The sequence below is a fragment of the Oncorhynchus tshawytscha genome, linkage group LG05 (genome assembly GCF_018296145.1).
Source record: "Oncorhynchus tshawytscha isolate Ot180627B linkage group LG05, Otsh_v2.0, whole genome shotgun sequence".
Lineage (NCBI taxonomy): Eukaryota > Metazoa > Chordata > Actinopteri > Salmoniformes > Salmonidae > Oncorhynchus > Oncorhynchus tshawytscha.
The window spans coordinates 45030918-45043140 of NC_056433.1; the positions used below are offsets into that span (position 1 = coordinate 45030918).

At 43.8% G+C, this 12223-nt stretch overlaps 1 protein-coding gene across 4 annotated transcripts in view; it reads left to right on the forward strand.

Moving 5' to 3' along the window:
- The first annotated feature begins 1072 nt into the window (after positions 1–1072).
- p3h2 (prolyl 3-hydroxylase 2) overlaps positions 1073–12223 on the forward strand; it is an 89893-nt gene continuing 78742 nt past the window's right edge. For 2 of the 4 annotated variants that reach the window (XR_002953551.2, XM_024420939.2), the window contains exon 1: positions 1074–1718. Coding sequence is in view for 3 of the 4 variants with exons in the window: in XM_024420939.2 (XP_024276707.1) it covers positions 1302–1718 (417 nt within the window). In the remaining variant the exon portion in view is untranslated. Of the gene's footprint in view, positions 1719–12223 lie in introns of all 4 variants that reach the window. The other 2 variants (XM_024420941.2, XM_024420940.2) reach the window with 2 other exon arrangements.

Here is a 12223-nt window from a genome sequence, read left to right on the forward strand (position 1 = left end):
CATACAGAAATGGTTTGTTGAGATTGGTGTGGAAGAACTTGACTGGCCTGCACAGAGCCCTGACTATACACCCATCGAACACCTTTGAGATGAGTTGGAAGGTCGACTGCGAACCAGGCCTAATCGCCCAACATCAGTGCCCGACTTCACTAACGCTCTTGTGGCTGAATGGAAGCAAGTCCCAGCTGCAATGTTCGATGTGGAAATCCTTCCCAGAAGAGTGGAGGCTGTTGTCACAGCAAAGGGGGGACCAACTCCATATTAATGCCCATGATTTTGGAATGAGATGGTCGACAAGCAGGTGTCCACATACTTTTGTAAGTGTTTCACAATGGCTCATGTTGTGGTATGAAAAGTTATGATTTCCCTTACCACACATGTTTGATTTGATTCGAAAAATATGCTGTCTGGTAAGAAAGTGTTGAAAGGGGAAAATGATATAATTTAAGTATTTCTCATAAGAGCAAGTAATGACGCTCTGCAGAAAGTACCAGAAAGTACTAGAATGACTATATGTGGCCTGCAGGGGGAGACAATATCCAGTGATTGGATATTTTCAGAGCGTTACGAAAGGTGATATGAGGTACTCCAGGTATCCTTCGATCTCTCAAAGAAAATGGTTTATGTTTAAAAATAATAATAATGTTTTAAAAATGTGAGTCCCATTTAACATTTCCAAAATTGTGTATGGTAATATCTGGAGGGTAGGCTTGCAGTGTAGCCTAATAAGCTAACAGTTACAACAGTACTCTAACACCTCTACAACTGAACAGTAGTTAGTTACACTCTACCCTGTATGTTTACTGGTATAGACTACACTTCAAACAGTTCATCCAGATTGGATTTATACTTTTTCTTGTGAAGTAGCCTAGCCTATAGATTTAGGCTGATTGTTGCTATGATACAACTGTTATTCGTGCAGTACCATAGCCAATTCATAAACGTAGTAACGAATTGTGTCTCAACAACACGGCAAAAATCATAAGAACTCAGTGAGATGTTATGACCATTAATTTCATAGCAGAGGGGGAGGAGTTAGTGTGTGTGAGGGGGGTCATTACAACAAATGTGTCCCTGACTGAAGTAGTCCAATTTCCGCCCCACAGCCGTCCGCAACATCTACCAAAGGACGCATTTAATGGGACTCAAATCTTCATTTTCAACTCTTACGTGACTGTCACGTTCCAGCTGGACTCCGCAAGCCGCCCATGATAATTGTATTACATGACTAAGGATTTTGTACAAACTGCAAGCTAGTGCGCTTGAGTAGTGTCCCACCAAAGATAACTAACGACAGAAAGATGGATGTGCACTTTCCCACTAGTAGTATCTTGTCCATTGTCCTTCAAGCGCTCTTGTTGTCGTCTTCATATGGTTCGTTGGAGCCCTACGACCTTTTATACAATAATGCCGTCGACGCCTTTTACAGAAGTGACTATAAAGATGTAGTGCGATACATGGAGGGAGCGCTCAGCAGCTACGCAGAGGTCCGCCAGACTAAAGTCCGATGTCGACTGAGGTGCCAGGACCAGCACCCGTTTGACTCTGTTTCCATGGACCTGCAGTTCTTTGACGTGGTTCTCCGAAGATCAAATTGTCAAAACGAGTGCATCGAAGAGAAGGTTGGAACGCAGTCCATGCACAAAGTCAGCGAGGATGTCAACCAGGATTTCCAGAGACGAATCCCGTACAACTATCTTCAGTTGGCGTATCAGAAGGTACGTTTAAAAATTTTTTTTTTTTAGTATATCTGACAATCAACGTTTGATAGGAAAGTTCTGGATATTATTCACCCACCTTCATTAGGCTTACAGCGTATCATTCGGTGACCTACATACAAAGGCTACTGCGATAAACTCGTGCGCAGCTGGATTTTCACCGCTGTTGCTGCTGCTGAGCAACGTGAAGCCGTCGGTGTTGCGGTTTCTGGGGCGACGCAAGAAGAGATAAAATGTCTACATAAGTCTCTGAGAGCCTACCTATTGTATCAGTTTTTGTTGCAAATCATTTTGGGACTTGAGTGGAACTTTGTTTCCGTTTTTTCAGGAGTATTCTCCTTACCAGGTCTGTTATTAGCCTATATATAGCCCTAACACAAAGGGCTATTGTAGCCAATCATAAGCAGCTTTGTGCTTCTATTTCTGTGCGTTTTAGTTCTGCGATATGTTGTGTGTCTATTACAATATAGACCTGCGGAGAAATGAAGCAAACTGTGTGCGCAGGTTCGAGGCTGAGGGAGGGAGAAATTTCCATCACTCACATGAAGTGTGGTCACAAAACTTGCTATCTTTATAATTTAACGTAAACACGACGTGCTCACACACGCACATATACATCAATACCGGTGACATGCGGTGAGGTCTGATGCCGCGTTCGAAACAACTGGGAACTCGGAAATCTCTGACTTCAGTGCGTTCAAGACAACTGTTAACGCAAAAAAAACGAGCTTTGACTGGGAAAATTCGTTTTGAAAGGTCATCTAACCCGGAATTGCAAATCGGAAACTCTGCATCTTTCTAGAACCACGACTTTTTGACTTGACGATCACTGACATCATGATTTGACCTCGTCATTTTCCAAATGTCTTGAAACCACCATGAGGTCAGGTCAGTCTTTCCCAAAGATACCACTGAGATTGAAATGATCATGCTATGTTCTGGCCCTTCCTTTGAAGTGGGTCCTTAAACTCAGGTCTTGGTCTTCCATCCCTTATCACCCCGTTACGCTAGAAAGTCACACGTTTAAAACGGTTTCAGATGCAATATGCTAGCCACCCTGATCAGTTTACTTTTAGTTAGCAGTAAAACGGATGTAACAGCAAAAAGGCCGATTACGTGTGACGTCCGTTGGTAGGTGAGAACACGGCCTTTCCCATAACTTTTTTTCACGCCAATACCCTTGCGCATTTATTATTTGAGCGCAATGAAAATGGATGGGACATATTGGGCGTTTTAGTGGATCACTTTGTCAAAATGAGTTGTGGATCACGTCTTTCAAAATGAGTTGCATTATAGGGATACAAATGTTAGACAAGGGCCTACATGTCACGTGAACTTTACCACAACCATGTGATCAAAGGTCACGAAGTTTAAACTGCAGTCGACTGCCATTCTCCACAGTTGCTCCTCACCAGCTGCAACTTGTAGCCACCACCTGCATTGTCAACCAATCATTAGTGTTTTTATTTGACCCACTTGAACGGGACAACTTTGCCTCGATGCTATATGTATACAGTGTACAAAAGTATTATTGATTAAAAAAAATGTATTGATGTATTTTTCATTCGTTATTTTTTCAATAATTATCACGGGGTAGGTAAGCCGCATGTCACTGAACACTCTACACACATCGCAGGCTATGGAATTGGATGATTTAGCATTAGCCCCTCTCCCAGTCTCTGCCCGCACTCATTCATAAAGTTTTCCAGACATGCCTCTGCCATTGAAGCGAAACAGGTACATGCATCTGTTCACTTGTTTTCAATTTGAGAGAATTCTATGCGTTTTTACAGCCTGGTGGTTTGCTGTGCCATGCCAACTGCTGGCCGCAACTGCTGAAGTGTGTGTTTTTGCTTTGCCTGCCAGTTACTCCTTGATTTCCGTCCCATCTCACAGAAACTAATGGTACCAGATTGCAGGGTGCTTCTCAAACCCAGATCTGCAGCACTTTGTATGACATTGGACTGTCTGAAAACATATACATATGCCTAACAACATCACAGAGCTGGTGAATGATTGTAATCTCCCCGGTAATTAAGCACCAGCAACATCGAATACTGCATCTTGTGGTCAGTTGATTGTGAAATAATGCAGAAATACCCACAAGTAGACAGAATCATCATCACTGTCCCAAATGACTTAGGCCCTATAGCTGACATTGACACTGAGATCAACCCTTTCCTCAGAGCTCTTAGATTTTACTGTGCTGCTGGCAGATGGGTGTGGGAACAATGAGAATATCTATTTGAATTGTAGAAGAAATATCATTCCCTTTTTTATAGACTCAAATGCCCAGTTAATCATTCACATACCCTAATGGCAGTAATCGGGGCGACCCGACCAAATTAACATAGAATTGTGAGTTATAGATCTATCGTTCCCGTTGAAAGCAAGTCTAAGAAGCGGTGTATCTTTTCTATATGCACTGTTTCTATGTTTTCCATTATTTATTTTCATTTTTGCGTATTTTACCCCAGCTTAAAACAGCTGGAAATATATTTCACGGCCTCCCTAGTGGTGCAGCGGTCTACTGCACTGCATCGCAGTGCTTGAGGTGTCAGTGCATACCCAGGTTCGATCCCAGGCTGTATCATGACCTGGAGTCCCACAGGGCGGTGCACAATTGGCCCAGCGTCGTCTGGGTTAGGGGAGGGTTTGGCCCGGGGGGCTTTACTTGGCTCATCGTGCTCTAGTGACTCCTTGTGGCGGGCAGGTTGACTTCAGTTGTCAGTTGAATGGCATTTCCACCGACACATTGGTGCAGCTGGCTTCTGGGTTAAGCAGGCGGATGTTAAGAAGCGTGGTTAGATGGGTCAGGTTTTCGGAGGACGCATGATTCAACCTTCGCCGAGCCCGTTGGGGAGTTGCAGCGATGAGATCGCAATTGGATATCACGAAATTGTGGAGAAAAAGGGGAGGTAAAAAATAAGGCATTTATATATTTCACAGCGGTTTAGATGGTATAATGATTCTCTACAGGACGCATTGCTTGTTTTGTCACATAAACTGAAATTAGGCAAAATATTTGAATTTTTGCAACCAGCTAATGGCAAAGTGATTTCTGCATATTGAAACTTTAAGGTCTATAATAATAGGGGTTAATTTAGGGCATGTAATTCACAATTGCATGTGTTTGGCTTTAGAAGGACAATTCGTTAGTTTGTTCCCAATTAATGCACGCATTGAGACATCCATGTCTCATTCATCCTTTACATGAACTAAGTGTGTAATTGAGATGCTATCAGAAGCCTCTGGATGTCCCTGAACTTTGAACTCAGGATGGGCATTGCGGCTCATCAAAGAGCCTAGTGGACACCCGGCTACACTTCCCCGACTGCCTACAGACGTATTCGTCTGCCGCCTGTGTGAGTCATGGGGGATCCAATGCCAACTCGCTGACACAGGTCCCCCACCTTAGAAGTTGTGGGGAAGTCACTGTCTGCAGGCAAAGATGGTTCTGCTTCCCTCTATCTGGATTGGCCCTATGCTTTATAGACTGGGGGTGCTGCGGCCCATAAAATAACAATGTACAAGTCTAGACATTTGGGACAGACATCCTCTTAGGCAAGACCTTGGCCCAGCCCTGTAAATATTACTCATCTGTGCTGCAAAGGGGAAATAATTTTATCACCATCTGCACAACAGAGTTTGGTGGCATTATATGATGATATTTTCAAACAGAATAATAAGCACACAAAAAAAGGCAGTAACTAATACCGCCATGGCTGTTTAATAGATTTACTCCTCCGCGTCCCTGCATGTCTCCCAGCGTGTTGATGTCTTTCTGAACTGACTAATATGGCAGCACATCAAGGCCTAGGGGCCCTGTGTTGACCTCACAACAGGTCGAGGGGGCGATCTGAGGCATTCCTATTGGTTGGCTTAATACGACTATGTTAGTAAGAGCAGGCTCTGTGAATGTGTGTCGGTGTGCATCGAGGTGGAGGCGCGTACTGGTGATTGTGAAAATAAACAACATTCCTCCACTATTTAACATTCCACCTCTGGACCCAGCCTCTGGCATAATGACCCCTTTCGGCCTGGCAGAGGGGCCCATAGACACCAACACAGACACCAACTGTTCTGCCCTATTAAGGCTGGTACGTGTGTCCCCAATTCGCCAGTAATTTCGCTGGGCAAATATTTGTTTTCTCCCTTTTGTGGCCTGTTTGCTTTGCTAAAAGGAGAGACACGCTATGCTTGTGCATGAGGTAAAGGGAGACTCTTGTACGGCCCGTGGGGCCTGACCCAGGTAGACTGCAGTAGTACCTGGTGGTTGGCCAGAGCTGGCTCCACAGATTAAAGCCACAGCAGGATCAAAGGCCTTCAGCAGCCCCTGGACTCCCAGGGCCTGGTCCCCCTGGCCCCAGGGCTCGATGCTAATCCAGTTCTTTTTCTATCTGGATCAAAAAGGGTCTTAGGTGGTGGGCACGGCAATGGGTAGGGCACAGCTGAATTTAAGAGAACATTTTGGAGGTCCTGCCACGCCAAATAGTGTCCCCCTCTACATCACCATGGGATTCGATAAACTATTAGCGTCTGTTGCTATGTCAACAGTGTGATGACCTAATGATTCGAATTTTTGGAGATCGTTACAGCCTAAATGGCGTTCTTTTCATCCTCGCTATGCAAACAAGGCTGGTTTCCACAGCAGTTTCGCTGTTTAAACAAGTTTTGTTGAGCTAATAAAATGAAAACATTCATTTGAACTACTTTTGGGTACCTTGTTAACATTGCAACAAGAAATCCATGTCTTAAACATTGCTACGTTTCGGAAATGTTAAAGAAAACGTGTAATCTGCTTGACACGTTAAAGTTACTTACCTTACAGATCAGGAAGACATGCTAATTCCCACTCCATTCATATGCAAATCCATTTGATTCATACACTGGCTTGTCTGGCTGCCATGTTTTTAATTTAACCTGCCCTTCCCTTATCTACACTGAAATAATATAATTTCAGAAGTCCTGTTACGATAAAAAAAAAAAGAAGCTCATTAGTACACCCTGGTGGTTGAATATATATGTATCTATTGTAGGTCCTAGGATACAACAATGAATAATGTGGAGCCTAATAGATACAAACAAAGGATAACGAACAATAATTAACACCTTGTGAAACAGCTGTGAAAACCAACCTGGCGATATTTAAGATTTGAATACATAAACTTTGATCGTTTTTGGTACAATTGTGTCGTTCATTTATTTTCACACTTTTTTTTTTTGGGGGGGGGGGTGCGCAGTCACATGGCAATCATAGACTAAAATACTGAATTCTGGTGTTTGGGATATAGAGGAGGTGGTTGCGAGGTTCTGCCTGTCACTTGTTTTCAACAGGCAGCCAGTCTCGGAAGGGGGACGTGAAGAGGGAGACTGCAAAGTCCAGGCACTGCTGCTCTCTTTGTTCTGAGTGTTTGCAGTGCTAGTGTTTTTAATTCATCTGTGTATCTCACACATTATGAGCCCAGTTTGATGGAGCAAGAAAACCTTCTTAGCAGATAATGACAATAACAGTAGATGATGTAGATGATCATGTAGACAATAACAGTAGATGACTAACTCTGCTCCTGGAGAACAGGAGCAGAGTTAGTAGTTTAAGTTTACAAAGAAAGCGTTTCAATCCCGAATATTTGACTGTTACACTGTTTGAAAAAATGCTTAGGCAGCCCATCCAAGGATTTCGATGGCAGAACAATCCTTGTAATCGCCAACCCATCTGGGGGAGGGCAACTGGTCGACCATTCTGAGGGGAGTTTGAACTGGTGTGAACCAGAGATCCTAACCACAGTGCAGTAAGGCCCTGTGGGTGCCGTTTGTAATGGAAGAGAAATGTAATTAAATAATAACAGGGATGCCTCTCTTTAAGTACTTATTTCCCTTGTTGTGAAGTTTGTTTGTGGCTAGATTAGTTACTGTATTAAAAGTATTTGCCATGTATTGCCAATTAACTGAAACATATTTGAAGAGACAAAGGAACAATTCAATTTGATCACTTGAATAGCTGTATTTCTTGGAGATACGACTGGGGCCAGAGGTTCTATATGGCTTTGTCTAGGGCCAGATGGCGCAACGGTTTGATTTATAATGAATTCATTTATTACTTGACATATGAGGATAATCTGCCTTCACAAATTCCGTCTGCCCACCATATGACACATTGGACTGCACGTCGCTCTTGTGTCTCATTGTGGACGAACTGATTTCCCATTGTTGCTTTGTTTTGGAAACTTTCCCCACCTCTCCCAGCGTGACTTTATGAATCCTGCTGTTCTTGTTCCCTGCTCTCTCTGTCCGGAATGCCTCGCATATTACAAGTCTATCTCAAGGCTCTACATCAGCGTTTCCCTAACTCGGTCCTCTGGACCCCAAGGGGTGCACGTTTTGGTTTTTGCCCTAACACTACACAGCTGATTCAAATTATCAAAGCTTGATGATTAGTTGATTATTTGAATCAGCTGTGTAGAGCTTGGGCCAAAACCAAAACGTGCACCTCCTGGGGTCCCGAGAACTGAGTTTGGGAGACCCTGCCACATCATGAGGACTCTAGGACTTGTGTTTTCCACTGTGAATAACTTGATGATTTGATATCCACTCAGCAGGCTACTTGTTGTTGTTCAGCTCCAACTGTCTCCAGCGTAGATCTCCTCTGAGATTAGGACTTGGACGGGGCTTCTGTTTCACTCAAATCCCTGCCTTGATCAGAGTGGATGTGTGTAAGGGAGTTTAAGTACGGAGGGATAGGGGAGGCTCGTGACCCTAACCAATTACAAGGACTCCTTTTACACCACGCCACCGAAGTATGGATCATCGTCGCATCTGTCTCATTCGAAGCGCTGTCATCACGCTGATCCAGTTAGCTAACCCGCGGACAAGGGCAGGAGAAGGAGGAGGTGTCTGTTTCTAGGAATGCTGGAGTTGGAAGCTGTTTTTTTTTTGAGTGGAAAAAAAATGTTCTCTCTCTCCACGACGTTTCTATTACCCATGATACTCCAGCACAGTATGTGTCTGGCATGGGGGGAGTAGATCCTGTTATTGTCGTCTGTTACTGATAGTGGAGGATAGAAGAGCTGAGAAGAAGGAAGGGGTCGATGTGATGAATATTATTTACACCAAACAGAGATCCAGAGTCAGGGTGACTCCAGGACAGAGAGCAATTTGACTTTCTTCCTCTGGAACCTTTCGATAAGGGATATTCCTCACGGATGAAGGATAGGACCTAGGAAAAAGGATAGAGGCTTAGGAGAAAGACAGGGAATGCATATGGTGAGAGCCCCCCCCAAAAAAAAAAAAAAAACTTCTCCACCTTCTTGTGTTTTGAGGGCCAGCTCTAGCCTACAGATTAAGGACCCGGAGAGATAGATGGCTTGTGGAACGAATGTTTTAGAAAAGTGTCTCCACGTACTCTGCCGTGTTGCTTTCGTGAAACCTTTCGCCGAGTCGATAAAACTCTCCTTACGGTGCACCTTCGCTTCTGCTCATGGGCCAATCCCGAATCCTCCCCTGGCTGACTCTGAAGCATGCTATAACTAACTTCCTGCACTCTGCCCACGGTGAGCGTGGCCGGGCCTAGACGGAGTGGCACTCGACTCTGCCAAAGACCTTCTGCATGACTACCTCTGAGCGGATAACAGCACAGCAGGAATGTGGGTGAACTTTCTCCAATGGACTGTACTGTATTACTGCATCACCCTAATGCTGTCTACCTTATTAACGATCAGAAGGCTAGGGGAAAGAAGGGAGGAGAATCCTGAGAATGACTTTCTAGAAGACTGCAGTGTTTGCAAGGGGAGATGAGGCTGCAGACTCTGGAGAGAGAAGAAAGAGAAAGACCTGGCCAGGAAGTGACACTGTCAAGTGTTGACACAGTGTAAAGCCGTAATCAATCGACAGAGAGAAATTGCCCGTGCTCTTGTTTCTGAATCCAGGAATATCGGTTTCAGTTCCTTGCCATAGATCACAATATCCCTCGTCACGGAAGTAAGCAGTTGGATGGCGACGCAGTAGCCTGATCCAACCAGCCAGTGATCAGAGAGCATGTCTTTCTCAGTTACTCTTGTTTTAATTAAAGAGGCATTCATCAGTTTGAGCGGAGGGCTCACGGGTTGGCATTGACTTGTGTACTGTGTGCTGTGTGAGTGTGGGATGTGAATTATTGTGTGGGCTGTGAGTGGATGAACCCTTGGTTGTCTCCTTGGGAAGGATCCTGCCTGTGGAAAAAGGTGGAGTGTCTTGCCAGGCCCAGAATCTGTTAGGCTTGATTAATGACTATGTGCTGCTGAAGGTTTGGATCAGCAAACTTGTGGGACCCTCCACCTTCTCAATTTTGAACGATCTGCTTTTCTCCCCTGTCAGTATAGCAGAAAGCCTGGCTCTTTTGAATGACCAGAGGAAAAACCGTGAGAGTGTGGGTGTGTGGTGTGCACATGCAAACACGTTGTCTACCGTTATGTTTATCCACGTGGGTCTATGTGCATGTTCACACAAAAACAGGAAAGTAAAACTTTGACAGCTTTGAGGATGAACTGCTGTCAGGTGTGTGAGGCCAGAGAGACCAAAGGGACATTTGTCTATGAACTGACTGTTTGCTGTAAATCCCACAGAGCTACACTATGGGCCTAGAGGGAGATATCTGAGTTGGGGTTGGGGAGGAGGGGGATGATGTTGAGGGGAAAGACAAACTGTGGTGGACTTAATCCTGGGTCTTCTGTGGTGTGACGCACCGTCCGGTCTTTCACAGTGGGGAGAAATGAGAAGGGGGTAATGTACACTAAAGGGCAGGACAGAATTGGTCACCACAGGTTTTTTGTTGTTGTTGACTGAGGTGATATTGTCCACAGTCAGCCACTGGCTGATGATGTGTAATTATTTTCTTGAATGGTTCTCTGTCTTAATTAAGAAAGAGTCCGTTTTAGCATGGACAAAGTCCTCGTTTGAGAAGTTTCCACAGGGAAAGTGACATTTCCTCAGGTACTTTTTCCGCCCTACACTTTGAATGTTTACACCGTGTGTTCAATAAAGACATGAAAACGTGTATATATAATTGTTCGGGCGTTATTAGTTGAAGCAGACTGTGTTTGTCTATTGTTGTGAAGATCAGGTCAAATTTGATGACCAATTTATGTGGAAATCCAGGTGATTCCAAAGGGTTCACCTACTTTTTCTTGCCACTGTAGGTCGGCCGATACCGTAACTCTTTCTGCCTGACCTTGTGCTATAAATTCATCTAGGCTCTCGTATTACTTCCCTGGAAGTTCTGGAGAGCTGGGCCCTTCATTTATAAATATATGCGCGTGCCACACCTGAAAAGACTGCGCACACACAAAACTATTGAGATTTCTAAACTTACCGCACGCCACACATACGCGTATTTCCCATTTATATATCTGGCTTGTCCTGAAACTGTGCACACGTGAACAAGCATTATAACTCCACCTAAAAAGCAAAAACGCCCATCATTCACCTGTATATGGTGACAATCAATGTTGACACATTTTTTTTCCGGCACTGAGCAAGTTTGTGGTCTGCTGAGCGCAAACTTGAACATTGTGAAAAAGTGAAGTGCAACTACCAGCTCACGTTTACTGTGGACACTGAGGCTGTATCAGTTTTAACAGTTGCAAAGTAGGCTACTCTGGCTACTTGATCATAATGTAGGTGTACCAGAGTGGCATACCATCAAAAACAATGGACAAAAATGCATCCCATAACATTTTAACATGGAAATAGCTGTTCTATCAATCAGCCTACAGTAGCAGAAAATGTGTGGTGTTCAATGTAGACCTACATTCCATGGGACTTTTGGAGAAAAAAAACATGCAGGGCTTGACATTAACCTGTTAATCCACTTGTCCTCCAGACAAGGAGGTGACTGAACATGTTTTGTTGTTTGATGCAAGAAACCACTTTACAATATCAAATTAATTTTTATTCCCATACCATTATTACAGAGAATCAGACAAATTATACTACCCTCTGCCTATTGGCTACTTAGATTATTCAAGACTGTCTCAAAATATAACACTGCCCCTTTAAGACTTAAAAAAATGCTCTTTACCTGACTCGCTTTTCAAAGATGGCTAGAAATTAGGGATGTCCCACGCCTAAAAAAAAAAATGTGTAGAATGAGAGTCGTCCTGTACTTTCGATCAAGCGATTGGTCGAAATGTTTAAACTTGTTTTTCCCACATATAGACAGACACCCTATGTATTTGAAAAAAAATCTGCTTCATATGCACTGAGCTTGTCTGATGCTTTAAGTACACTGTTTGATTAAATAATGAAGACACACAAATCACTCAAGAAAGAGCCAGATGGTCACACTGTTTAAAAAAAAAAACAGTGAGTGCTTGTCTCATTCTCCTCCCTACTGCAGCTAAAAGGCACCACAGCACAGCAAGTGTTTATTGCGCTGTTCGTGCTGAAGCTGTGACATAATTTCAGCCATTTTAGTGTTTTACTTGTTTCTGACTGAAACGTTCTGTTACCGAAATCCTTTAATTGTTTAG